Source organism: Penicillium cinerascens, assembly GCF_028974065.1.
Source record: "Penicillium cinerascens strain IBT 15544 chromosome Unknown contig_16_segment0_segment0, whole genome shotgun sequence".
Classification (NCBI taxonomy): domain Eukaryota; kingdom Fungi; phylum Ascomycota; class Eurotiomycetes; order Eurotiales; family Aspergillaceae; genus Penicillium; species Penicillium cinerascens.
Window position 1 is genome coordinate 1,621,586 of NW_026695286.1, and position 26,125 is coordinate 1,647,710.

The 26,125-nt window shown below is 53.3% G+C and overlaps 9 protein-coding genes across 9 annotated transcripts; 5 read left to right on the forward strand and 4 right to left on the reverse strand.

Moving 5' to 3' along the window:
• Window positions 1-387: 387 nt before the first annotated feature.
• N7498_000574 (uncharacterized protein) lies at window positions 388-4,376 on the forward strand (the record flags this gene model as incomplete). Its single annotated transcript, XM_058447637.1, has 2 exons — window positions 388-3,703; window positions 3,901-4,376. The coding sequence occupies 2 exons, from the start codon at window positions 388-390 to the stop codon at window positions 4,374-4,376; spliced, it is 3,792 nt and encodes a 1,263-aa protein (XP_058313048.1).
• An 869-nt stretch (window positions 4,377-5,245) lies between these two features.
• N7498_000575 (RTA1 domain-containing protein) lies at window positions 5,246-6,298 on the forward strand (the record flags this gene model as incomplete). Its single annotated transcript, XM_058447638.1, has 3 exons — window positions 5,246-5,444; window positions 5,498-5,590; window positions 5,658-6,298. The coding sequence occupies 3 exons, from the start codon at window positions 5,246-5,248 to the stop codon at window positions 6,296-6,298; spliced, it is 933 nt and encodes a 310-aa protein (XP_058313049.1).
• Window positions 6,299-6,948: 650 nt separating this feature from the next.
• N7498_000576 (uncharacterized protein) lies at window positions 6,949-7,203 on the forward strand (the record flags this gene model as incomplete). Its single annotated transcript, XM_058447639.1, has 1 exon — window positions 6,949-7,203. The coding sequence occupies one exon, from the start codon at window positions 6,949-6,951 to the stop codon at window positions 7,201-7,203; it is 255 nt and encodes an 84-aa protein (XP_058313050.1).
• Window positions 7,204-10,239: 3,036 nt separating this feature from the next.
• Window positions 10,240-10,953, reverse strand: N7498_000577 (uncharacterized protein; the record flags this gene model as incomplete). Its single annotated transcript, XM_058447640.1, has 2 exons — window positions 10,240-10,367; window positions 10,422-10,953. The coding sequence occupies 2 exons, from the start codon at window positions 10,951-10,953 to the stop codon at window positions 10,240-10,242; spliced, it is 660 nt and encodes a 219-aa protein (XP_058313051.1).
• A 685-nt stretch (window positions 10,954-11,638) lies between these two features.
• Window positions 11,639-12,006, forward strand: N7498_000578 (uncharacterized protein; the record flags this gene model as incomplete). Its single annotated transcript, XM_058447641.1, has 3 exons — window positions 11,639-11,815; window positions 11,881-11,934; window positions 11,992-12,006. 3 exons carry the CDS (start codon window positions 11,639-11,641, stop codon window positions 12,004-12,006), a joined length of 246 nt encoding a protein of 81 aa, XP_058313052.1.
• Window positions 12,007-12,173: 167 nt separating this feature from the next.
• N7498_000579 (uncharacterized protein) lies at window positions 12,174-13,517 on the reverse strand (the record flags this gene model as incomplete). Its single annotated transcript, XM_058447642.1, has 1 exon — window positions 12,174-13,517. One exon carries the CDS (start codon window positions 13,515-13,517, stop codon window positions 12,174-12,176), a length of 1,344 nt encoding a protein of 447 aa, XP_058313053.1.
• Window positions 13,518-14,340: 823 nt separating this feature from the next.
• On the forward strand, window positions 14,341-15,307 carry N7498_000580 (uncharacterized protein; the record flags this gene model as incomplete). Its single annotated transcript, XM_058447643.1, has 2 exons — window positions 14,341-15,057; window positions 15,116-15,307. The coding sequence occupies 2 exons, from the start codon at window positions 14,341-14,343 to the stop codon at window positions 15,305-15,307; spliced, it is 909 nt and encodes a 302-aa protein (XP_058313054.1).
• Window positions 15,308-15,595: 288 nt separating this feature from the next.
• N7498_000581 (acetyl-CoA carboxylase ACC1) lies at window positions 15,596-22,542 on the reverse strand (the record flags this gene model as incomplete). The annotated part of the gene is made up of 2 exons (XM_058447644.1): window positions 15,596-22,315; window positions 22,375-22,542. 2 exons carry the CDS (start codon window positions 22,540-22,542, stop codon window positions 15,596-15,598), a joined length of 6,888 nt encoding a protein of 2,295 aa, XP_058313055.1.
• Window positions 22,543-24,084: 1,542 nt separating this feature from the next.
• On the reverse strand, window positions 24,085-25,773 carry nde1 (nuclear distribution protein NudE; the record flags this gene model as incomplete). The annotated part of the gene is made up of 2 exons (XM_058447645.1): window positions 24,085-25,482; window positions 25,537-25,773. The coding sequence occupies 2 exons, from the start codon at window positions 25,771-25,773 to the stop codon at window positions 24,085-24,087; spliced, it is 1,635 nt and encodes a 544-aa protein (XP_058313056.1).
• Window positions 25,774-26,125: the final 352 nt, after the last annotated feature.

The following is a 26,125-nucleotide window of genomic DNA, read 5'->3' on the forward strand; positions in this document are numbered from 1 at the left end:
TACATTGAGACATCATCCACTTTTCCATCCTGTACTAGTAGTTTCAATTGTAACTCACCGTGAGCAATGTGCGCCTGAGGATTGCGCTTAGTCACCCCTCGAATTTAGGTGCCTGCCACGTGACCCACTCGAGCCCACCGCCGGCGACGTGATTGGTTAGGCAACAGGATTCCACCAGATCCTCCCGCGATGCTCGTCTATCGAGACCCTTCATCGCCATCGCCAGGCAACCATTGTTCGGTTTTCCGTTCTCCCTTACATTCCCCTCCTCCTATGGCTCCTTCACCCTTTTGCGACTCACGACATGGGATTATGAACCTGCGCGATTCTTCATCCTCGATCTAGAGAGTCGAATTCCCCTTTGGTCCTTATCGAATCGCTATCGCCATGTCCGTCCTGCGCGGAGGAAGCGGGTTCCTCCAGCGCCGCCTCACGAAGTTGTATACAGACACGAAGACTTCTTGCGAAAGCGTTACCACAGCATCCAAGGCCCTCGATGACCCTGAACTCGTCGCCCTGCACCAGAGCTTCCAGAAGCAGCGGGATCGTTTGCTGGCGTGGGGTCTAGATTGGAGTGACGCCAGCGCCGCCCAGCCCAATGATATCGATGAGTCCTTGACCGCGGCTGGTTTCAGCGATGTCGTCGAGAGTGTCATGTCCTCGATTCAGGACCTGCTCAACAAGGCAGAGCAGGTCCAGCATATCGACGCGCCGATTCTACCCTCCAAAGAACGTAAAGTGGACTTGCCTTCGAAGGACACCCTCGGCAGCCTCCCACTCAAGACACAGTGGACCGACGATGATATCAGTCGCTCCAAGACTATTTTGAGTGACTTGACGGCGTCTATCGACACTCTTTATGACCTTTCTCGTTCACGGCGGGAGGCCAGCATGTTGAGCAAGTATAATGCCGCCGCCCAGCGACGACCGAACCCTACTTCTCCATATGATTATTCCCATAGCCCCTTCTCAGACTCGAAGGGAAAAGTTCAAAGCTCCAAGCAAATGATCGACCCTTTCAACTATTCTCCGTCCAACCCACGCGACGTCAGCAAGACTCTCGCGTCGTCGCACCCTTTCGTCATCGATCGGTCGGCTTTGCAACTATACGGAGCGGCCCACGACAACAGTCCTCCGCCCTATGAACCAATCGCAGCATCTTCCAACTCTCGAGCCATTGGCCGATTGAAGGCCTCGGCTGTTCCGTCTCTCCTAGGCTCATTCAAAGAGTCGCATGTTTCCGTCCTTGTCGAATTCATGCCAATGATGGCTGAAGCACCAATGAACTCAAAGAATGTGCGACTCGAGAAACTCCAGAAATCACTTGATCAGTTGTTACAGAATGCCAGGATCGCCCACTTGGGTCTCCTGCGCTTCCTTGGTTACACTCTTGATGAGCCCAATGCCCGTTATGCCTTCCTCTACCAGATGCCTGTCGATTACTTTCCCTTTCTTCAAAATCCCAGTGACCTGCTCAAGGAGCTCAAGCCTATGCCACTGGTTGCCATGCTTCCATCAGCGGAAGACTACCGCGAGAAGCGGATGCCGAACTTGGAGACTCGCTTCCGGGTAGCCTATGATCTGTTGATGTCTGCTCTTCATCTAAGAAGCCAGAATGCCGTTCATGGTAACATAAACAGCAGCAATGTCATCTTCTTTCCTGGTCGCACCGATGCGAACGACGACGAGAGTGGCCTTTCGCCTGATCTTCGGCGTGCTTATTTAACCTCCCCAGCCCGCTTCTCTGGAGACGGTCCTACGCCGGAACCATTATCAACCGCAATGTACCGCCACCCCGAAGACAAGAGAAGTGTCGACGACGACTCGGCATGGGCGTATGATCTCTACTCTCTCGGACTCGTCTTGCTTGAGATCGGCCTGTGGGCACCGATTGGACGGCTGTGGAAGATGAAGTATGATCGTTCTTGGTTCAAGCATCGAGTGGAAGATCTCTACATCAAGAAGCTTGGCGCCAAGTGTGGTACTGCTTATCTTCAAGCCGTACAGCTGTGTCTCGATGCACCTAACTTCCACCTTTCCACACAACCTATGACCGACCTCTCTCTCCGCGTCCCTCAGATTTATCATTACCCCGTTCTTGATTTGTCAGACCCTGATGGCACATTCTCGTTTTCGATGAATTTCATGTATACCATCTGCAAACTCTTGTGGTCATGCTGTCGCATCGACATCTTCAACGCTCCCTCGGCAGAAGAATTGGACGACTGCTTGCCGCTCGCCCTGGTTCCGACTCCCGACCCCACACCTGTGGAGGAGAAGCCCGACCCGTACATTGCTGCTTGTCAGCAGGTCAATTTGGATAAGAAGCTCCCCACACTCCCAGGTCAATGGGGTGCGGTCACAGAAGAGAGGGTTCTGGACAAGCCGGCCAAGAAACGCACCGTGAAGCGCCTTCCTAATATCGAGATCCCCGATGAACACTTGCAGGAATGGAATTTCCAGATGATGCCACAACTGAGTCGGCTCCTTCAGAAGATTCTCAAAGAATCTTCGGAGTCTTGTGGAGCCTCTCTTATAATGACCGGAGAGTCACCCGAAACGGCACGTACAACCATCTGTGTGACCTGTGCCAGCGTCAAGAAAGTTCGATCTGCCTTGAAGAAGCACTTTGTTTTGGGCCGGGATGATTGGGACCTTATCGTCATCCGCGGCGATATTGAACGGTCCAAAGTCCCCCGCAACAAGCGCCGCAAGCCTGCCAAGACACGTCCAAATGGATCAAACCAGACTCCTTTTCGTCAGCGAGAGTTGAACCCATGTTATCAGCAACGGCCTCTTTGCGGTGCATCAATCGGCGCGTTTCAAAATGAGGAGCATTTACCTCCCGTTTCCTATGGTGGTGCTGTCCTCGTGGATGGCTTTCCATACGGCTTGACAGTTCACCATATGCTGGAGGCACCCAGTGACGATGAAGATCCTGGGGATGAAGACCAGGACGTTCCATCCCGATCCGCAGGCAATTGGCCCCGAGATACTCCGAACGCCCCTACCCAAGACTTCTTATACGTCCATGGCGAGGAGGATCATTCTGAAGCCAATCTCGACTTGGAGGTCTCGGACCCCGAAGATGGTGATGACACGTCAATATCGCAAGGCGGTGATGGCGATGACGAATATTGGCTTTCAGATGAAGAATCTTCTGATGACGACTCCATTGACGGTGATGATAACGACGACGACGATGCTGCCTCCATCGGCGATACTGCCGGTATTGAACCTGGCGAAGAGCCACGACTACTTGTCACCCAACCAGCCATTGATGATGTTCACGAAGATTTTTTTCCGTCACCGGAGGACCGTGATGACGAGCATCTCGCATCACACTCGCTAGGCTACGTTCATGCCTCATCTGGCATGCGACGGTGGACACGGAAAGGAATCAAACACGAGATTGATTGGGCTCTCATCAAAGTTGACGAAGCCCGCATGGATCCTCGCAACATCATTATTGAAACCTGCTCGGCCCTGCCTGTCCGCCCTGGCCTGGGACGAGCAGCTCCACCTCAACCCATCTTCCTCAACCAAGTGGCTCGAATGGAGGAGTTGGGTGGACTAAATGTCCACTGTTGCGGCCGCACAAGCGGGCTGCAAACCGGCCAGATATCCAAAGCAATGACAATTGTCAAATTGCATGGCCGACACTCATTTTCCACGAGTTTTTGTGTCAACGGGAACTTCGGAGGTAAGCGGCACACTGCAGATCATGTTTATGTCTATACGATCCTTAATTAGATACCCTTGTTTTCTCTCTTTGTTAAACCCCTCCTGTCTTCCCCTCATTAAGCCGGTAGACTATAACATCCACCGGGCCTTAAGACCAGAACCATGGCGTCACCACATGTATCGAGTAAAACATCGAGCTAACATATGGCCTCATAGCCCCCGGCGACTCTGGCGCATGGGTATTCGACAGATCCACCGGTCGCGTCTGTGGCCACGTCCTGGCCTGGTCCGAGAAGAGCAACACCACCTACATCTCCCCGATGGAAGTCACCCTCGACGACATCGCCCGCACTCTCAACGCCTCCCTCGTCTCCCTCCCCGGTGACCCATCCCGCTCCATGGGCTACGCCGGCCCTGCCTCCCAACCCCCGGGCCATTACCGCTACCATACCCAGCAACTACCGGGCGACTTTAACCGTCTGAACGTGGGATCGCCTGTGCCTCCTGGTGCGCATCATCCCCAGTTTGGTCGTCATCCCCACCACCCCGGGTTTACCCACCCTTCTCCGCATCCTTCTTCGCCCCCTCCTCGCCCCGGTTCAAGGGAAGCTTCCGTCTACCGGGGCCCTGTGCCTCCCATCCCGCCGCCTCTCTTGACCGGCCCAAGAAATATTGAGCGCCAGCTCGCCTGATTTTGTTACTTTATGATGATCTTTGGCTGGATACACGGTTTTGCTATGATTGATGTTGCATTTTTGGGGTTGTTTTGGAGAATACCCACGGTGGAAAGCATTCTTTTATGGAGTACGTCTAAACTTTATCCTTAATTTGGATGGTTTTGAGATATTCAGTTCCCTCTCACCTGGCAGTCACCTTAACTGTTAGTGTAGGCCCGCACGTAGCTCGTAGGAAATCCCATTCCTTATAGCCTGTCAACATAGCTAAATTGATCTCCGAGGGCAAGTTCTGGCTCCGCAACTGCCTATCGCGAGAAGCCATGTGGGAAATAATATACCATACCGCCCGGCCCCCAACTGTCTAAACGGCCGAGCCAATTGTAACCCGCACCCCGCGCAGCCCCCAACCCCGCCAAGATGCGGCTGAGTAAGGGCCAAGATAGGATCGTGAGGCCTAATTTCCAAATGTCTGTGCTTTACGAGACACCCAATTATATCTCGAGAAATTCTGTCAACCTGTGGATACTGCTCGGTTCGTAATAGGAAAACCGTTTCTTCATATCAGATCTGCCTAGTGACAGCCCCTCCAGATAAAATTAGATGTCCTCAGCCCTGACAGTATGTGTGATTTGGACTTATTTCATTGGATGATTCGTATTTTTCAGCTTTAGCTCCGAATAGGCTGAGGAGAGTTTATTTTGCTTAGGATTGATTGTTTGAGAGATCTATCGGTATAAAAACCGCTTTCATTTCTTTTCGTTTTTCATCTTACTCTCACCATCTCCATTATCTCCCCTTGTTACACACCAATTGGTCTTTTCCCAAGCCGATTTTAGTCCTCTACTCCATATCCGACATCTTTCAATTCCTTCCCACTCATCGATATGACGAACACCGACGAGAGTCTCTATATTGGCTGCAAGCCCTATATGCATGGTGTCGCGACCTCATATGGATATGTGCCATCAAAAGGAGCAGGCCTTGCATTCTGCATACTCTTTGGTCTATTGATGGTCGCGCATATCGTTCAATTCTGCTGGAAAAGGACATGGGTATATGTTGTTTTCGCCATCGGGTGCTTGGGTAAGTGATACCTTCTTGCTCCAATGTCCAATATCCCAGCTAACATGGAGTAGTGGAATTGATCGGATGGGGTGGCCGTGCCTGGTCTGCCGAATGCCCTTACAACTCAACCGCGTTTCTTATGCAGATTTCAACTTTAATCATCGGTAAGCGGACACTTCCTGAAGTTGGTGAAATGCCTGTCTCAGCAGCCCTAACGCTTTCATACTCCAGCCCCAACATTCTTCACAGCCGGCATCTACGTCCTCCTCGGCAGACTAATCCAGCTTTATGGTCGCGAGAGCTCTGTGTTATCACCAAAGCTCTATCTCTGGATCTTCTGCACATGCGACGTCATTTCACTGTTCGTCCAAGCCGCAGGCGGTGGCATAGCCTCGTCCGTGTCTAACAATAAGAGCGAGAGCGACCTAGGGACAAACATCATGGTCGCCGGTATTGTATTCCAGCTATTCTCAATCACCATCTTCGTCGTTTGCGCTATTGACGTCTTCCGCCGTGTTAAGCGTCTTGGATTGCTCGGTTTGGCGACCAAAGGCCGGCTCCGCCCTCTTATCGGGGCCATGGTACTTTCCATTGTTTGCATCTATATTCGAAGCCTTTACCGGACCGTTGAATTGTCGCAAGGCTGGACAGGGTATTTAATCACCCACCAGTCGTACTTTATTGGACTGGATGGTGTTATGATGGTCATTGCTGTTGGCGTGTTTAATATTTGTCACCCTGGGTGGATGCTGCCTTCCGAGATTGATTTTTCATTGCCGAAACACGGGTTGTCCAAGTCCGAGTCGTCCGCGTCTGGGACGCTGAACTTGAAACCTATGGCAGGCAACACTGGTTATGGGAACCGCTTCTGAAGAGTCTACATGTGGCTGCGGGAGCATGGTGGTTTGGTTTTGTGTGTTTGAATTACAGATATTTCCCTGCCGCGCGTATGGAGCGACGGAAGCTTTGTTATTTCTGGAGTCATTGCTGATTAAACATTGAATATTTAAACTTGTGCTACAAGGGTATCTTCTCCGCGGAGATCAAGTGAAGGTCCCTTGGGCACTCGGCGGAGCCAGTAACTCGAGACGTAAGTCTGTTCTCCGATCTGCAGCAGTAATCACTACCATATTAGCCCCGTAGGGCTGAAGCTTAGCGGGCGTGACAAGCTTCACTGCTTTAAACTTAGATTCCCGGGGACAGTCTCTTTACGAGCCCATTGGTGGGCTATATCTGGCCCAGGAGGAAAATCCCGCAAAATCACATCGAATCCAGCCGGGGGTATCACCACCACCCAACCAAGACCGTACAATAAGCGCTGCTTTGCCCAACTCTGTCACGAAATGACCTACAATTCTCTCATTGAAAGGATGGCGGGAGATCCTCTGCATTATAAAGCTCGTCCACGTTCACGGTTCATGGACAGCCTACCCCAGCACCAAATACAGACCACACTATAGGCTCAACGGCGGATTTACTTTATTATTCTCTCTCTCCCAGACCTTGACAGCCGTTTTTCAGGATGGGTCTTATTAAGTTTATTCTCAAACTCATCTTCATCCCGATTGTCCTTCTCGCCGTTGTCACCGTGGTTATCATATTCCTGATCAGAATGCGTCGGGAGAAGAAGGCGGAAAAAAGGCAGCTCGAAAACAACGCGTTCCAGCCACCTCCAATCACTCAATGGGAATATCCCAGTTATCCCCAGAAACCGCAGCCGGTCGTCTACCCGACCGGCACGCCGAGTCAGATGGAGAGGGGGATTGCCCATGCATGATAGAACAGCCGTATGTCAGTTTCATCCCTTTTCTGGAGTTTTGCTGATTGGATAAGACGGTCCAGGCGACCAGGATTGTATACACTGTTTTTTTGGTGGATTATTTGCGTGCCGATTTTGCGTTTCAAACAATACGCTTTGATTCTCTGATTCTGTAGTCGCGGTTAGAATGGGGACTCATGTTTATTGTGTGTTTTTAATCCGGTCTCGAGACTCGGGTCTTTTCACGATGTACACCTTTGCTAGGTCTTTACTTGCTATATTCCTACAAGTATTTCCACGACTTGATGGTTCGGTTTCCTTCCACTAAGCGTCTTCTGCGCCTACATTACCGTCAGGGATCCTTGATTTGATTTTGCTTCAGCGCGAATGGCTTCGACTCTGTCTCGTTTATGATTGAGATCGGATCTTCGTGAAGCCCAAGCCCCCGGACATGTCCCCCCGTCAACTAGCATAGGTAACGGCGGGAAAGTTGCTGCCTACTCCCGGGGGGAAACTGCCGTCTGCATATTCCAGGCGCGAGACACTTTCGGGGAGTAAAGAGGTAACCCCGCCCTAAATAAAGACCGTACGGTGACACAGGAGGCTAGCAGAGGCCAGGCAGCAATAAAAGCATCGTGGTTGATCTTGCACGTGTGATTGGATTTGGCTAGGGTGGACTTCCATGCCTGGTCCCATCGTAGCATTAGGGCTGAAGACCCTAGCGATGATCGGGACTTGTCTCACCTATAGTAGCGAACGCCCCGTCGTTAGCGCCGAGTGATAATGCTTGTTAGTTGCGCTAGCTTGGTGATCACTTGTGACGTTTCGTATAATGTGCTTTCGGCGCTTCTCGTACCTACTGATGAGTGAAACGGATCAAAATGTGGTGGCGACTTTCGCATCTCCCGCACTCACCTAGCATCCCCAGTGATCCCGCACTCGCATCACCCGGCCTGTCCAGGCCAAGCCCTGGCAAATGTCTAATATCTAGGGGGTGAGATCCAATGAATGTGCATCTTTGCCTGCCAAGAGCCCAGCAACAGCCGGCTCAAGGGCAGCTCGGTCAACAGAGCTATCCCATCCAAACCCCTTTTGAGTGGCCCAGCCCACAATTCAGCCAGTCAGCCAGCCTCGGGGCCAGGGTGCGCCATTCAACAGCACGATAAATGCTGCTATTGGCCCAGCAGAACCTTTGGTCTTCTAGCGGAGGGATGCCTGGAGTGCTACTGCACCAACATCTTGAGACGGCACGCCGGGAACGAAGAGCAACGCTTCATGGGGCTATGAAAATTAGTGTTACATTCTCGATCTATTTTTAATTTGCTTTGACTCTTGTCTAGATCTTCTTCTTCAACCCTCCCTAAAGGAACTCAAAACAGGCCGGACATGAATGAGATGTCATTGGAACTACATAAATCAGAGCCCGAATCCCGACACACTGTTTAACTGTCCCTAGCTCCAGGATTTCAGACCAGGGTCCGGAATTCGATGACTGAGCTTTTCCTGCATGCCCTAGCTACATGTAATGTTTATAACTGGAGGATGACAATTGCTGCAGAAGAACGCATCAACGAAAATATGTACTGCTGAAGAGCTCTGGTTTCATGGGGAGCGTTCAGGGCAATGAGTCCAATATAGTCACTGATTGTCCGTTTTGAAGATCCTTAGCTTCTAGTTGATAAATCACTACCGATTTCCACCCCCTATCTTAAGGCTCCACTAACGTAAATTCGTAATTCGTGTTTTCTTCGCAAAAGTTCATATCTGAAAACAAACATCCAGACAACCGTGTCGCTTCATTCAAGCCTAGGTAGTCCTAGATACGTCTGCTTCCTAATCCTGGTGGAAAATGTCACCATCCCAGGACCATGGACATGAATACGAGGACGGACACCCAGATAAAGCCCAATATGTGGGACCAATGACTCTCGGGAGGCCTTGATGTAGTGAAATGTATTACACTCCAGTTGCAACACAACTGACAAAGTAGGACATCTCCGATACATTCCTTGATGTGCATGGAGAATCCGACTGAAAAGCCATTTGGCCATAGGCTAATAAATGCAGAGCGAGGGGCTGAAGTTGGATATTCAGGAACCCAATGGCATCACCGAACACTTAAGCTGATATTAGCCAATTGCATTGTCGGACGGAAGGAGGTCTCGTCAGACCATTTTAATTCCAACCCCAGCTATGAGGTAACACCTCCGAGGCTGTGAAAATGTGTTTAAGAGGTTGGTCCAAGCTTCACACTAGTACTGGGTACGCCTGTCGATGTATTCCGGTCTGTAGATGTGCATTGTGGTATAAAAGGGCTACATTTTATCTGGGCTCTAGTTTACTATCTATATTCCAATTCTATTTCTAATATTGATACAGTATGCCTGTGGCCGCGTCTTGTCAGTGAATTTGCTAACATCATGAAACAGTTAGAATATTTCGTCAGGAGATCAATATGCGGCACGACTACTTCCTGGCTTTTATTAGCCTATCAGGGGCTGCCAACGCTGCTCCTACTTTTCCACTTGCTGGTTCGTGCTTTATTGTCAGGCATTATTTCCTCTCTTCTAACATGCGATATGTTCAGATTCATTTGGAGCTGATTCTCACCTCGGTGTCGGCTCAAGTCTGGGTGGAGGGTATATAGAGAAAGGAGAGAATTTCCAAGTGGGTAGCGGAGGTGTTGGTCTAGGTGAAGGTTTTGGAGAGGGTGGTAGTTTTGGAGGCGGATCTGGCTTCGGTGGGGGGGGTTGGTCTTGGAAGTTCCACCCTGGGAGGAGCTGACCTTGGAAACTCTGCCTACGGAGGTTTCGGCTTGGGCTCCGACCTGGGAGGCTCGAGTCTCGGAGCTGGCCTAGGTGAGGGAACCGGCCTTGGAGGCTCCAGTCTAGGAGCTGGCTTCGGAAGCTCTGCATATGGCGGTTCTCCGGGTATTCCTGGATATGGAGGTTCAAGCCTCGGAGGTGCCAGTGTAGGGGGAGCTGGATATGGGGTTGCCACAAGCACTTGCGCGGAAAGTGTTGGTTATGGGGGTATTGGGAGTGCTGTTGGGGTTCAAGGAGCACCATCCACACCGGCAGCTTCTCCTATCCCGTTACCCTCGACGGCACCGGCTTCGCCTGTGGTAGTACCGTTGACCGTGCCAGCCTCTGTTGTGTCAGTCCCAATTGCTCCAGTTTCTTCTGCTGCATTAGCCTATGTTGGCCCGGCTTCCATTGCACCAGCTGCTGTCGCACCACTGTCATCGATTGTTCCAGCTCCAGCTGCTTCAGTCTCCTGTGCGTCATCCTCTGTTGGAGTACCTTCAATCTGGTCCACTCCTATTCCACTTCCCTCTGGACCGGCTTCCATTGCACCAGCTGCTGTTGCACCGCTGTCATCGATTGTTCCAGCTCCAGCTGCTTCAATCTCCTGTGCGTCATCTTCGGTTGGAGTACCTTCAATCTGGTCCACTCCTATTCCACTTCCCTCTGGACCGGCTTCCATTGCACCAGCTGCTGTTGCACCGCTGTCATCGATTGTTCCAGCTCCAGCTGCTTCAATCTCCTGTGCGTCATCCTCGGTTGGAGTACCTTCAATCTGGTCCACTCCTATTCCACTTCCCTCTGGGCCGGCTTCCATTGCACCAGCTGCTGTTGCACCGCTGTCGTCTGTTGTTCCAGTTCCAGCTGCTTCAGTCTCCTGTGCGCCAACCTCTGTTGGGTCCACTCTTATCTCGCTTCCCTCTGGAACGCCACAGCAAGGGCCGGTGTCTGCAGTAACGCCCATTGCCTTTCCAGCACCCGCGGTTTCGAGTGGCCTTGGGGGATACGGTATAGCTGGCACAGAGGAAGGTGAACATGGAGCTGGACCTGGTGTAGGCGAATCTAGCAATGGTGAAACAGCCCCGAGTGAAGTCGGAGGAGGTACCGCTAGTCTTGGAGGATATGGATCTGAAGCCGGCCTTGCGGGATCTGGGGGAGCAGAAGGTCTCGGTGCTATTCCCGAAGGCAATGGGGTCGACGGTGCTTCTAATGGTGAACCCGGTGAACCTGGCCCGATAGGGGCCGGGGAAGCTGGATTAGGAGGAGCCACAAGTGGGCTAGAGCCAGGCTCCGGTCTCGGATGCGACGAGGGAGAGTCGGGCACTGGCATCGGAGTCGGCATCGGAGATAACGGAGGCACGGGGATCGGCGTTGGCATTGGAACTTGAAATTGTCACTAGACCGAGGCGAAGGGGAAAGGCTATACGGCGGGATCAAAAGTAATGCTAATTATTCTTTCCTATTCTACAATACCTCCAACGCTCCATAGATAGTGAACCGGTAGTATGCCGCCCTCCCAAGCGATAAACTAAACACGGACCCCGCCCTGAGGCTTACGGCCCCCACTCGGGCGTCCAGGGCCTTTCAAAGACGACTTTGTCCGATCGCACAACTTACCCTCTACACACTTCTCCGGGCCCAGAACCAAAATGCTGGCCTGGCTCAAGAGCCTCTTTGGCGATCCCGCTGCAAAGAAGAAGCGGCGCCAGAGTCGTGCGTATCAGAAACGCGTGCGGAACCATGAACGTCAGCTGCGCAAGAAGCAGTTAGGGGAGACAAATGAGCATACAAGCTTCTACTTCAAGCCGTACGCGGGTGGAAGAGTAGTAAGTCGAGGAGGCGCCTAATCCTGTACCGGTTCTTTGTATACTTGGGACCGTGTCCGGACTAGGGCCCGCTTCATCCCTTGGCTGCCCTACAACTGCAACGAAACCGAGAGAGCAAGGTAGGGTATCCTTCGCCATTGACGGCACTGCTCGAGCTAACATGGCCCCTGTAACAGATCACGGAACAGTAAGAGTGGCTCGTTACGTGAGTGAACGGAACAAGAATCTGGAAGGAAACTGTAATCCTCAATGAGTATGAAGAAAGAAGGCTCCCTTCAGTACCCTGGCCCGCATGTATGAGATGTAAGGTTTACTCTAAATAGAGGGAGACATTCTTCTTCCCCGAAGGACAACACCTTCATGCAACGACGTCGAAATATTCCAAAAACTCCGCATCCTTCCTTAGCAAGTCATGATCCTCAACCGCCAACTCCACGAGAACCTCGAACACCCTTCTTCCTCCTCGCGAGAAATTGGGCAAAATCATAGCAGCCCTCGCCATAGGCGGAGGTAACCGCACTGCAACAGGGCTCGCTGCAGACCCAATATCGTACTTCTCTGCGGTGCCCGAGTACCAGGAAGTCATGAGAATATCCATATCAGCGAAATCGGCGCGAGAGCCTATTATCTCCCCCGGGGAGAGAGATCCCATGAGGGAGGTCATATAGCCGATTGAAAACATATCGACGGAGTATATGGATTGGCGGATTAAAGATGCTGCTGCAGCGAGGCCTCGGACTCCATCTGATACCAGGGCTTCAGCAGTGAGAGGGCCTGCTTGGGTTGCAATGACGGCATTACCAAAGTATCGATCAGAAGTTTTGTTGTCGGGGTCTCGGGTACGCACATCAATAGGGTGGATGAAGCGAGACAGCGAGGTTGCTTTCTCCGGGAGAAGATGGAGCCGGGCACGCGTGACTGCCGTCCAGATGATGGCGGAGATGCAGTCGTATGAGGTTATGTAGTCCACCCCATTCAAAAATGGACCGCATTTTGCTTTGAGCTTTTGGATGGATGTCTCGGAGATCTTGTATATACCTGATTTGGAGGCGGGTGGCGGCTTTGGTTTGAATGAACTCATGTCCATGATGTAAAACATTGGGAGCTTTTCTTGTAGCTCCGTCTTTGAGATGGTTGGACCAGATGCTGAAGTGTTGTATGGAGTTCTGTTGAGGTCTGGCATGTAGGTGGGCATTTCCAGTCCTTCTTGATGTGCCTTGCTGCTTTGACAGACAAGAGACAGGAATGTATCAATTGAAAACCAATCCCCCACCGCGTGATTCATACTGAAACCCAAGACCAGGCCCCCTTCGATGAGACTTAATTGCAGAGCGCAGACCGGATTGTTGCTCGTCGGCTCTTCGGGTAACATCATAATAGGGTCCAGATGATTGGGATTGAAGCCATCCGAGGCCAAGGCGGAGAGAGACTTGTGCTCTGTGGGCTCGAATCGGCGAATGTTGACTTCGACTTGGCTTCCTGGATGTGTGACGATGTAGACCTTGCCGTGATCGTGAATCTGGAGATCTCCTGCAATAAAGGGCAACTGTCGGGTTGCGTTCCTCACACCTTCCATAATAGAGGAAATCAAATCGTCCAGATCAATAGCGGGCTGAAGCTCATAGATCACAAAGAGTTTAACAGACTTTCGCATCCCCATTTTGTCTATATCGGATAACTCGTATTTGACCGTGTCATCCATTGTCAGACGGTTTAGTTTGTACGTGATTCCTGAGCTTCCTGGTCATTGTTGCTGGGATGAATTACACTTAAATGTGATTCCAACCACAATTATAAAGTAGATGCCCACATTCGGAGCTAACCATATTTAGTAATTTCGGCCTCCAATTTCGGCAACTATGGAGAATCAACATTACCAAATTGGGTGTCCGACCATCCAAGGCGTCCGTCGTAGCATAGAGTCTCACATAAGAAAGTGGCTCTACGCTATTCTTATAAATTGGTGATCTAGTACTTGCCAGATATACAGGCGTGAATAGCGGCCATTGAGGGAAACCCCCCTTCAAAGGTAAAGCAGGCCACTCTCATGACTATTAGATAACTAGCTAATTTCTAGCTCGACATGTTTGGAAAGACCTGTCTTGGAACAGCCTTAAAGGGGAAGAACCCTTGGAAAGATGTTTCACCAGACGTTTGAAGGAGTGCTCATAGAAAAGTAGAAGACCAAAAGAGTAAGGTGTGGTAGAGCGACTAAGGTGCTAATCAAGGCTTTGTTATGATGAATCGTTGGTAGTGCGATGGACTGCCATTTTAAAACATTTACTGCAATGGAAAGTCCCGGTTTGAATACATATAAACCTTCCCTTTCACTTTCTCTCTCCTCCTTCCTTCCTCATTTTTAGTAAACTCGTTTTGCCACTGATCCACATCATACATTCTAGTTCGGCCCTTGCAACTGATCTCATGATACTCAAGCTAATTACTCCGCAGCTAGCCTCCTTAGGATCGTCCAGTTTACGATATCGTTCAAACCACCAGAAGCATACAATTCACATTGCATCGAAATGGAAAAAGTGAAGCATCAACCCAAAATGCCCAACGAAGACGACCGCGGCACGAATGCCCAGAACAAAGAGCCTCAACTCACAACCCTTGAGGAACTGAACGATGCTGTCAAAGATTTTTTTGCCAAGGGGCCTCTGTACGCATCTTACAAAATGCTTGCTCTCCAAATCTCTATCGTACTGGGCTCCACAGCAGTTGATGTCAACGAGCCACCTGCCTACGCTATCCCGTTCATTGCCGAAGGATTTCCCTGGCGCGACCCCAAGCTTTCCGCCACGCTCGTTTCATTATTTGCATGTCCCCCAGACCCTCATTCCGTGTCGGAGACTCTCAAGTGCGGCCACGATGGCCTAGGCGGAAGCCCTACTGCGGCAGACGTTCCCGGAACCCCACCGGCCGACTTGTCAAAGGTATTTGCGCGAGCCAAGAAAGCAGCTGTTGATGGCAAAGTCGGGAAAGCAACAGTCTTGCTAGTGAACCTGGTTGACGTGGAAATGACCGAAAGACGTGAAAGCGGATGTTGTGATATGAACTACTCCTCCTTTGCGCATGCTTTTGTGCTGGCTATTGGCCGGGAAGGATTCTGCGTGTTCCAAGCATCAGGCAGACATGGTTATCGTCTCGATCAATATCTCATGAGAGACGGCTCGAGACTTCGCAACTGGGAAGAGGCCAAGACGTTCGTCAACCGATTTCAAAACCTCGCTTGCTCTCGGGTATGAAAGATCACTCTGTCACTAATGTCTTGCGAGTTACTCTAACAACCCGTGGTAGGGGAAATGGTCAACCGATTTGAACAAGGCCTATGAGGAATGCTTTGAGGTGAACATGAACTCTATCTGTGGCAAAGGAAAGCCGCTGCCACCCATTGTTCCAGCTTACCGACCTTGGGTCAACATTTTTGAAATCAATGATGTCAAAGCAAAGCACTTCAAGAAGTGGACTTGGAAGAAGGGGAACGAGTGAAGAAGATGCCGAATCTTCACCGGGTTTACTAGCTTCAGTTGAGCAATCTGTCTCATTCAAATGAAATCAAGTGGGGAACATTAAAGTCTCTATTAATCTACCAGAGTACGTAACAAAGTAGTCTTCATATATAAACCAATTAAGTGTATTGGAAAACTAATCCACGAATCATATACCTATCATAAAAACACCGATGCACTCTTAAAATAAACAAAGAAAAATCCAAAGAGAAAAGAGCATATCAAGTCATAAAAGGAAGCAAACACTTCCAACCTCCTCGGATCAGACTTATGCGGATCCGAGGTACTTGAGCACGTTCTCGCGCTCCTCAACGGGCAGCATAGACAGCACCTGTTGCACACCACGAAGACCACCCTCCTTGTTTCCAATAAGAAGCTGAGCAACCTCGGAAGCAACACCATCGGTGCGCAGGGCCTCGACCTTGGCCTGGACGAGCTTCTTGTTCTCCTCGTACCAGGTAGCGACCTTCATGTCGTCGTGCTCGATTTCTTCATCCAGGAGACCGGTCCAGGCGTGCAGGGTGCGGAGATGGGAGGCACGGGAGGACTCTGGAGTGGTGTGGGTGGTGCCGGTGGAGGGGATGGCACCGCCGGCGCCGTTGCGGGGAGCAGGGGTGGCGGCGGTGGTGACCATGCGCTTGACGATCAGCTCTTCGCTGAGACGGCGGCGCAGACGCCAGTAGAAGAAGCGGCGGGCATTCTGCCAACGCAGGGGCTTGCGGATGGTGTTCTTAGCTTGCATGCGACCGGCGCGGTCGTGCAGGTCGGCGAACTGAAGAGCGATCTGCAGGTACACGGGCAGAAGCTTCTCCTCACGCTCGGCCATCTTGGCCTTGATCTCGGACAGCTGCTCATTGCTGAGCGACTTGTCCTGGAGAGAGCGGCGCAGGTCACCGTAGGTGGAGTCCAGGCGGGCCATGGTGTCGAGCTGCTTGTCGCGGCGGTACTTGATGTTGACGATACCCTCGGGCTCGAGAACACCACCGCGGGACTCCTCGTCGGCGTACATCTCCATCTGGTCGGGGTTGATTGTGGGATCGACAACGACCCAGGATCCACCACGGAGCTCGCCGTGGGGAGGAATGTATACAAAGATGGGCTGCTCGTGCTTGACGAGGGCGTCGACGATGTACGAACCGTACTTGAGCACCTCGTTGTACATGTCACGCTGACCACCAGAGAAACCTCTCCAGTTGGCAAGGATCATGACGGGCAGCTGCTCACCGTTGTTGAAGTCACGCAGAGCCTGGGCAGTCTTGTAAGCAGAGTTGGGGTACCACACACCACCAGCCTCCTGAGTGATCATCTCCATGGAATCAGGGTTGGCAGGATCAGCAGGAGTGACGTTCTCGACGGAGCGGGTCTCAACAGCAATCACACCCATCGGAATACCACCAAGGCGGGCACGACCCACGACGACGGTGCGAGCCCAGCCGCCAAGGGCCTCCTCGAAGGAGTCCTTGTCGAACAGACCGGGCAGGAAGCCTTCCTCATCCTGCTTACCACCAATGAGCCAGCGGACATCGTATGCCTGCTTCGGAGGCGGGTAGTAGGCGATATCGCGGTCCCAGTTGTCGGACCAGGGACGGATGGGGATGGGAGCACCCTTCTTGTCGGGAACGAAGGACATCCACTCGATGATCTTGCGGACACCATCGAAATCGTCGGCAGCAGTCATGTGCGAGACACCGTTGTTGTACATGATCTGGGTACCACCAAGCTGCAGGTTGGAGGTGTAGACCTCGCGACCAAGCAGCTTGTTGATGGCAGGCGCACCAGTCAAAATGATAGGCTGACCCTCAACCTGGATAGCACGCTGACCAAGACGGACCAGGTAGGCACCAATACCGACGGAGCGGCAGGTAACCAGGGTGATGGTGAAGATGTCCTCGTAGGCCTTGGAAGTGGCACCGGCAATGAGACCGGAGCCCTTCAGACACTCAACACCAAGGCCGTCCTTGGCACCAATGACGGTGGTGATCTTGTGGCGGTCCTCACCCTCATCATGAATGAGCTCAGTGATAACCTCCTTCTTCTTGCTGGCGTCGAAGCGCTTCTTCACCTCAGGGGTGAGGTAAAGATACTTGAAACCGGCCTCGGGCTTGGAGGCGTCGTTCCAGGCGACGGAGAAGTACGGGATCAGCTCATCAGCCATACCGATACGGGCACCGGAATTGGCAGACAAGTAGATGCGAGGAATGCCAAGCTTGCGGGCGAGCTCGGTGCACTTGTGGAAGAACTTGTCCTCCTGAGGACCGAACGAACCAATCTGGAAGGTGATATCGTTGGCAATGATGATGAAGCGACGGCCACGCGGGTACTCGGGGGTACGGGCAGTGACGAGCCAGCCGACCATACCGTGAGAGTTGGTGCCAGGCTCACGGGAAACCTCAACCAAGTTGTCGGTATCGTCAAGGACCAGCTCGCTGTAGTCAATGCACTCGCCAATAGCAGGGCGCGACGAAGCCAGCGAGGGAATGTCCGCGACAGCCTTGGTCCAAGCGTTCTGGAAGGCCTGGCGGAACAGCTCGGGGAAGTCGTACACGTACTGAGTCCCCATGAGATGGGCCTTGTAACGCTTGGGCTGCAGCCACTCCTTGGTAGGGTACGGAGTAGAGACCGGGCGCATGTGCATGGAGCCGAGCTTGTTGGTACCACCAATGCTCTGGAAGATCCACTCACCCTTCTCGGACTTGCGCTCGATGTAGAGCTCGACCTGAATAATGAAACCATAGGTGTTGCTGATGATCACACGGAGCGGGTAAGGCATGCCGGTGGAAGGATCCGTGCAAAGGATACGGATCTCAGCACCAGTAACACGGAGGCGCCACAGGCGACGGCCGAAGCGGTCAAGGAAGCCAGCCAGGGCCTGCTCGACATCAATGGGCTGCAGATTGAAGACGGGAGAGAAGTTGATGAAGATGTGGTTGAGATCAGAGTTGTTGTTGCCGATGATCTCCAGGGCATCCAGAATGTCGTTCATCAAGCGGTCGGCCTCCGAGATTAGGTACTCGGCAGTAGGGATATCATCGCGCAGACGACCAGGACTTACCACAGCGCGGACGAAGTAGCGCTTGTCGACGGCCTTGTCACTCTCGAGGCCCTTTCCAAACGCCTCGTAGACGTGAATGTTGCGGTTCTCGGTGAAGACAGGCTTGATCTTGAATTTGGACAGACGACCGAGCTCAAGCTGGAAGGCCAGAGCAGGCTCGTTGTGACGAATACTTTCATCCTCCTCGTACGTAGGTCCACGGAAGGTGAAGTAGCCGGGGTAGACACCGTTCTTAGCGCAGATGAAGGTAACACGGCGGATGCGGCGAGCGAGCAGCTCATCCTTGTTGTCAGCCAGCAGAGCCTGCATCTGGGTGACAATCTGTGAATCATCCTGGTCCTCAATGTCACGGATAGCAATGTTGAGGACACCAGTGAGCTCGCTGTCATTTTCCTTGGTCGGAGCGCCGGTGGGTGCAGGACGGCGCTTGCCTTCGAGGTTGGCAATCAGGCCGTTGTCAGCCTTCTGGGCCTTGGATCCAGCGCGGGGGAAAGCCTCCAGAGCCTTGGACAGGAACTCCTCGGCATCCTCCAGGTACTGCACGGGGATGATAACACCCTTGCGGACAGGATCAGCGGAGGGGTCGTTGACCAGGTAGGACATGTCACTGATAGAGTTGATGCGCTTGAAGGGGTTGGCCTCAGCGGTAGGGGTGCTGGGAGTAGAGGGCTGGGTGGAGGAAAAAGGGCCAAATTCGGGCTGACCCAGCTTGCCAAGGGTGAAGTCCCAGGACAGGAAGGGAGGCTCGCCAGAGGCAATGTATTCAAGGCTCTTCACAGTGTACGCACGGTAGGCGCGGCGCACATAGACCTCCAGAGCAGCGAGAGTAACCCAAGGGTCCGGGTGTACGAAGAAGCGGGGAAGGACATCGAAAACGGTGTACTTGGAGTCAACAACCTCCTTCAAGATGCCAGCGTCGGGCTCGCGGTGGTCCCAGCCGGTCTCGCCGTAGCGGGACTCGACAACCGAGGAGCGGAGGATGTGCTCCATCTGGGACAGGCGCTCCTCCAGAGAGGGCAGAGCACACTGGATAAGAACTTCACGGGCCTTAAGGGTGACCTTGGCGGTGGAGCGAGCCTCGAGGTCAGTCAACTTCCTCAGGATAGGCTTGAAGTGCTTGTTGACGTTGCCAAGGTTGGGCTGGTTGGGGCGGTACATCTCCAAAATAGCCAAGACCAGGTTGTTCTTCGAGCCGATGCGACTATGCGACAGGACAGTGTGAACGACGTTGGTGATGTCCTCCTTGTTCTCCTCACGAAGCTTGAGGATGACGTCCTCATCGCGCTTGGTGCCGGTGGAGAACAACTTCTCGACCTCGTAGTACTGCTCCAACAGACCGATGAAGACATTGAATTCGTTGGTCTTCAGGCCATCCATGTACTTGTTGATGACCTGAGTCAGGGGCAGGAGGGTAGTCTTGAGAATATCGGCATCGCCAGGATTGACGTTCTCCTCAATGAAGCGGAGAATGGTCTTCAGCAGCTGCTTGGCGGGGAACTCGGCCTTGCGGGCCTTGGCCTTCTCAACCACGCCCTCCAGCTGAGCATCCAGCTTTTGGGGCATGCGCGAGTGCAGAGCGGACGACTGTGCGTTCCACTCTCCGTAGGGAAGATCCGGGTTGCGCAGGACCTCGACGAGCTCCTTCAGGGTGTCACCCATGATGAACTGGTTATCGAAACCACGGAGAATGTTCTCCAGAATGGTGTACAGCAACCAGAAGCGCTGCGGGGGCTTCATACCGACAACGACGGGAGGGCCGAGATCGGGCAGCTGGCCAGTGAAGGGGTGGGCATGCTTGACACGCGAAGGGTCATCCAGGGCGAGGATACCAAGGATATCACCGGCCTCCAGAGTGGCGCCAGGCTGCTTGATGAGCTGCACCATACCATCCTCCTGTGCAATGAGAGGCATGTACATCTTCATGACCTCAACCTCAGCGTAGGCCTGGCCAGCACGAACGTGCTCACCGTTCTCGACGGTGAATTTGACCAGCTTACCGGGGGAGGGGGAGCGAAGCTGGGTGGGGTCGTTCTCCTGCTCTAGAAGGCAGGTTTTGCCGTCCACGCTGAGACGGGTGGCAGCAGGCTCCTCCTTCCAGTAGACGTTGTGACTGCGGCCGCTGAGCAAAACCAGCAGACCACCGTCAGCCAAAGCACGGACGCCAACGGAGCACTTGGAACCGTTGATGAACAGGTGGTAGCTGTCCAGACTGGCACGAGTGGCAGTGAACTTGTAGCGGGCACCTTCGTAGATGAAGTCCACGGGGAAGACGGTCTTCAGGACATCCTTGGAAGGGACCTGACCCTTCTCCAGACCCTTACGGTACTCCTCGATACCAGCCTCGCTGGCAAGGTGGGCTTTGGTGACGGCACCACAGATGACAGCGACAATGGGGTCAGGACGCTCGGCAGTCAGCTTATTGGAGATGAGCTGGTCGAGCCACCCGGTGGTGATGGTGTTGTCCTCGAAAGCCGGAGTCTCCAACAGCTTGATGAGATACTCAACAGTGGTACGGAAGTCACCACGAATGCTCAACTCCTTCAGAGCAACAACCATGTGCTTACGCGAGGCAGAACGATTCTCGCCATAGGCGAAGATGTGACCGAACTGACTGTCGGAAAAACTGTGGATACCACCAGCGGTACCGACGGAGAAGTAACCCCAGACATTAGACGAACTGCGGAAGTTCAGCTCGTGCATGGTACCGCTCGAAGGCTTGAAACCCTCGCCGGGATCTTCAGAGGTGATACGGCAGGCAGTGGTGTGTCCTTTGGGCTGGGGACGACGCTGGGTCTTGAGGCTCTCCTCGTTGGAGAAGTCGAAATCGATCTCGCCGGAGGTGTTGGGGTCAACACCGTACAGGAGACGAATATCGCGGATCTGGTGCAGGGGGATACCCATGGCAATCTGGAGCTGAGCAGCAGGCAGGTTGACACCGGACACCATCTCAGTGGTGGGATGCTCGACCTGAAGACGAGGGTTCAACTCGAGGAAGTAGAACTTGTCGTCGGAGTGCGAGTACAGATACTCGACGGTACCGGCAGACACGTAACCGACCAGACGGCCCAGGCTGACGGCGGCCTTCTCCATGGCCTGGAAAGTGGGTTGCTTGGCAATGGTGACGGGGGCCTCCTCAATAATCTTCTGGTGACGACGCTGGACGGAGCAGTCACGGCCGAAAAGCGAGATATTGTTGCCGTACTGATCAGCCAGCAGCTGAACCTCCAAGTGGCGGGCGTTACCGGCAAGCTTCATGATGAAAATGGGCGAACCAGGAATCTCGTTGGCGGCCGCATTGTACAGGGAGACGAAATTCTCCTCGCTGTCGACCTTACGGATACCCTTACCACCACCACCTTCGGAGGCCTTGATCATGACGGGGAAGCCAATTTCTTTGGCCTTCTCCAGACCCTCGGCAGGAGAGAAGGTGCAGCCGCGAGCATAGACATCCTCCTCGACCGTCACAATTCCCTTGTCGTCAATCGTCACGTCGTTGACACCAGTTCCAGACCAGGGGATACAGGGCACACCGGCATGTTGTGCGACAATGGTGGAGGAGATCTTGTCACCCAGAGAGCGCATGGCCGAGGCCGGGGGGCCAATGAAGATGATCTTCTTGGGCGACGCAGCCAGGGACTCGGGTAACCGAGGGTTTTCGGAGGCGTGACCCCAACCAGCCCACACGGCATGGACATCCATGCGCTCCGCAACATCGACGATCAGCTCGACGTTGGCATAATTATTGTTATTCGTTCCACCGGGAACCTCGACGTATTGGTCGGCCATACGAATGTAGTCGGCGTTGGCATGCAGATCCTCGGGGGTGGCCATCACGGTGAACTGGATCGCGCGCTCGTTGCCAAAGGTCTCGTAGGCCCATTTCCTCACTGATCGGATCTCCTTGACGGCGGCGATACCGTTGTTGGCGATTAGCACCTGGAACGAGGAGATTAGTGTCGATTTCTCACTTCGAGATCCCTTTGTCCCAAACTCACCGAAGTAATGACGGAGTGACCGCCGTGCTCAGCAACGAAGTCCTTCACACTGCTCGGAGGTGCTACTTCGAGGTGGTTGCCACCGATGAAATGTGAAGGGAGGTCGTATTTGGCGGCATTGGAGCTGCCGTGGCCGTTAGACGGCTGGTTGGCGTTGGGGACGCCCATGATGCAGATGGATCACGCAAGAGTCTCAGCTTCCATGCGAGAATTGGGGCGAAAAGAAGAGATTAAACGCTAGGGAAGAATAATGTACAACGTGGTGAATCCCGGAATGGTGGCGCGGGAGGAGGGGAGAAAATCGAGGTAGAGAGTAAGACGAGCTGCGCGATACGAGAAATCAAGTCAGTAATCGCCAATGCTCGGAGGCAACACGGAGATCCCGATGCGGCAAGTTCGGAGCTGGTCGCAAACGGGGAGTGTAGCAAAAGGGGGCAGCGTTGCAGTAACACTCACCGGGACCACCAAAACCCGACTAAGAAGGATGAAAGGAAGTAAAGATAAAAGTCCTGGACCGGAGTGCAACGAACTAAAGAAGCTCGATTGAGGCCAGAAGAAAAAATGATGAGGATGATTTTCTGGAGTCCCACCAAGTGGAGATTCCCAACTTGCTGGAGTAGCGCGCGCAGAAGTACCTTGCCATACATTGTAGTACGGCCAGGTACATCCAGGGACACACTTCCCCAACTCCCAACTCCCGGCTTTGTTGGGCTGGTTCCACCGTGCCTGTCTCTTACGTCCCACCATTTCCCATTTCCCTTGCCTCGCTATTCAATTAGTCCAATCATCTCGCTCGTTATACGCCCGCGACTGTCAATTCCAGCTTGCGCTCCCCGTTCTAGGGTGCTTTTCTTGAATTACCTGGCGAATGGGCTTCCTGGGTGTGCTCGGTGTGCCCGGTGCCCCCATGTCGGGCTCGGTCCGAGTCGGCGACATTTTACTCCTAGTCCGGAGTGCAGGATGAAGCTGATGCCGGAGTAAAGTACCTGCGTAGATTAATGGTCCCGGGTTTACATCTACGACCCTTGTCGAGTTCTTCCATTCCGGCCTCGACGCAATCCGGTGGGGACATAGTGACGTGCCGCTAAATCCAATTCCCAACGAGGGATCGTCATTGCGGTAAAACGCTGGATAGACTGGCAATCCGCTCTATCGGTATCAACGCCGACACGGTAAATGTCTAGAGCGATACCCAGTTGAGTAGCTTTGGCAGTAGGTGGCTACGTGGCTTAGGAAGGGTAACTACAGAGAATCGCTCAAGGACGTAAAATCGTGGGTATTATCAAACGCCTCGCAGCGTACAAATCAAGAAAGGCTGAGACACAGCTTAGGACGCCTCGGAATCCACCAGAGGCTACATCAAATCAGTGACTGTTAGAGACGGGAGATCGTCGCATCGACACCGAGTGAATTTGTACAGGATGGCGCAGGTGCGGAGTCTCCGTGGCCACAAACCAGGTGGCCGCTATGCACAAATTGTAATACCATGCTTTCCTGGCAGCTTGTCGGAGAATATGGCCCACGCGAGAAGAAGAGAAATCTAACGGAAATATGGCATATCCCAGGTGACTCGGGAAATTTTCTAGAAAGTCTCTCCTAAGTCGTTCACCGGCGTCTTTCGCTCAGGCGGCGGCATGTTGCCCGGACCGATGCTGGTCTTGAAACCCCGGGGTGTGGGGATGGCGGAGACACCGCTAGTGGTGCGCTTCTTTAGTCCCGGTGTGCCTGAGATGGATGGGCGTCGGATATCCTGGGGAATTCGCGAGGGGGGGTGGAAATATCCAGATCCTCCTCAATATGAGACATGCCGCCGATTGATGGGGTCTGTCCCGCATGGTTGCTTAAAGAAGACCGCGGTCGCCGGCTTTCTGTCATCGGGTTGGTCGAATAATGCCCGAGGGGTGTTTTGGCCCCAGGGCGGCTTTGTCGACTTTCGGGGCGAGCGTTGATGGGCACGCCCGAGTGGACGCTCTGGCTGAATGAGCTGCGGCTGGAGAAGCTTGTCCGGCTGCTGGGGCGGCTGTCGCCCTGAGTTCGAGCTCCAAAAGACTGGCGACTCTGTGGGACATATGACGGGGTCCCCTCGCTATCTCGTACGGATGAACCGAAACTGCTGCCACTCAGGCGCTTGCGGGAGCTCCTTCGAACGGTCACATTGGAGGGAACCGGACTATCTCCAGCGATAGAGCCCGAACGCGGTGATCCATGTCTTGAGGACGTCTCTGATGGTGCAGGAAGACGCGACTTCGCTGACTGGATCCGCTCCTCGAGCGTCTGCATCTTGCCAATCAGGCCACGGATCTGATACAATGACCCGGATTTGGGAAGCCCTGTCGGGCGCTGAGTGGTCGATCTCGACAAGCTAGCGCGGGAGGAAATGGACATGGAAGGGGTGGAACGTCCACCATTGCTGTAGGCGCCATTGCTGTAGGCGAGGGACGAGGCTCGAGAGTGAGTGGGACGGGGTTGGGTGCGAGCATTAAGCAGGGTCCGTGAATTGATCGGGTCTGTGCCCGCAGCTCTGCTTCGAGGGAAGGTGGGGGTTGCATTGATTGACCTGCGCAGGCTGGCAGAGGACTCCGAGATAGGAGGTGAGGGCGGAGTAGCGGTCGATGCTGCCAGAGATGATTTGGCTGGAGGCGTTGCAAACACAGGAGAGGACGTCGCGGTTCCAGGCGAACGGTCGAAAATCTCCAGATTCTGGGGTGTGGATGGACTGCGGTACAAGGGAGTCGGCTTGCGACGACGGAACCCGCCCCCCTCAGTGTGCCGCAGCTTCTCCAGGTTGATCTCGGCCTCGACCTTGAGATCGGAGAGTTCATCCCGCAGACGCTGGTTCTCGATCCGCAGGTCCTCACGCTCCTGTTCACCGGTCCGCATCTCCTCCTCCAACAGCACACCGCGCTCGATGGCGACGTTGTATTTGGATTCCATGTCCTCCAGGGACGAGGTAGTGTTCCGGGCTTGTCGCTCATAGTCATCGTTGGCAACTTCGATGTCGCGCAGCTTCAGCTGCAAAGTGCGGCTTGTATCGCGTAGGGAAGTAATTTCCTTCTGCAGAGTGTTTTGCACGGCATTTGCTTCGGACTTGGACTGCTTGTATTTGGTCTGCCGGAGTATAAGTTTCCCTTGTACCCGATAATGAGATATAGTTTAGCATACCTTCCACTCCTCAACCTCGTATCGCAGATTATCAACTTTTTCTTTCAGCTGGCGTTCTCGCTTCTCAGAGGCCTCGATGTCCTTCTCCAGCTCAGCCTCCAGCTCCCGGCTGGAGACTTGGAAGTCTGCAAGTTCCGTTTCGAGTTGTTCATATTGAGCTTTGTAATGCACAAGTTCATCTCTGTAGGAGCTGCTGGTGTGCTTTCGCTCGGAAGGCGAATCGTCGGCGGCCGGCATCCTCCCGTGTTGGGCACCCGGCGGGCCGCAAAGATGTGCGCAAGACCAACGTCAAATTTGCGCAATGCGAGCAGGTAACTGATCCGCCGAAAGTCACAGAGACCAGACGGTCCTCCTCAAAGGGTCATAGGGCTGTGTTGGTAGCGACGCACGGTTGTTGATAAGAGCCCCTCGGCGAGGCGGTGACGCAGCGGGATCGGGATTGTTAATGAAATCGACGATTACCCTCCACCACGAGAGCAAGAACGTATGGTGGTGAGAAGAACAGATCGGAGTCGAGAACCGACAGACTTACCTATTCTTAAGAAAGGTGACGCTCTCACGGTGGACGGGGAGGAGGATGTGTCGCAAA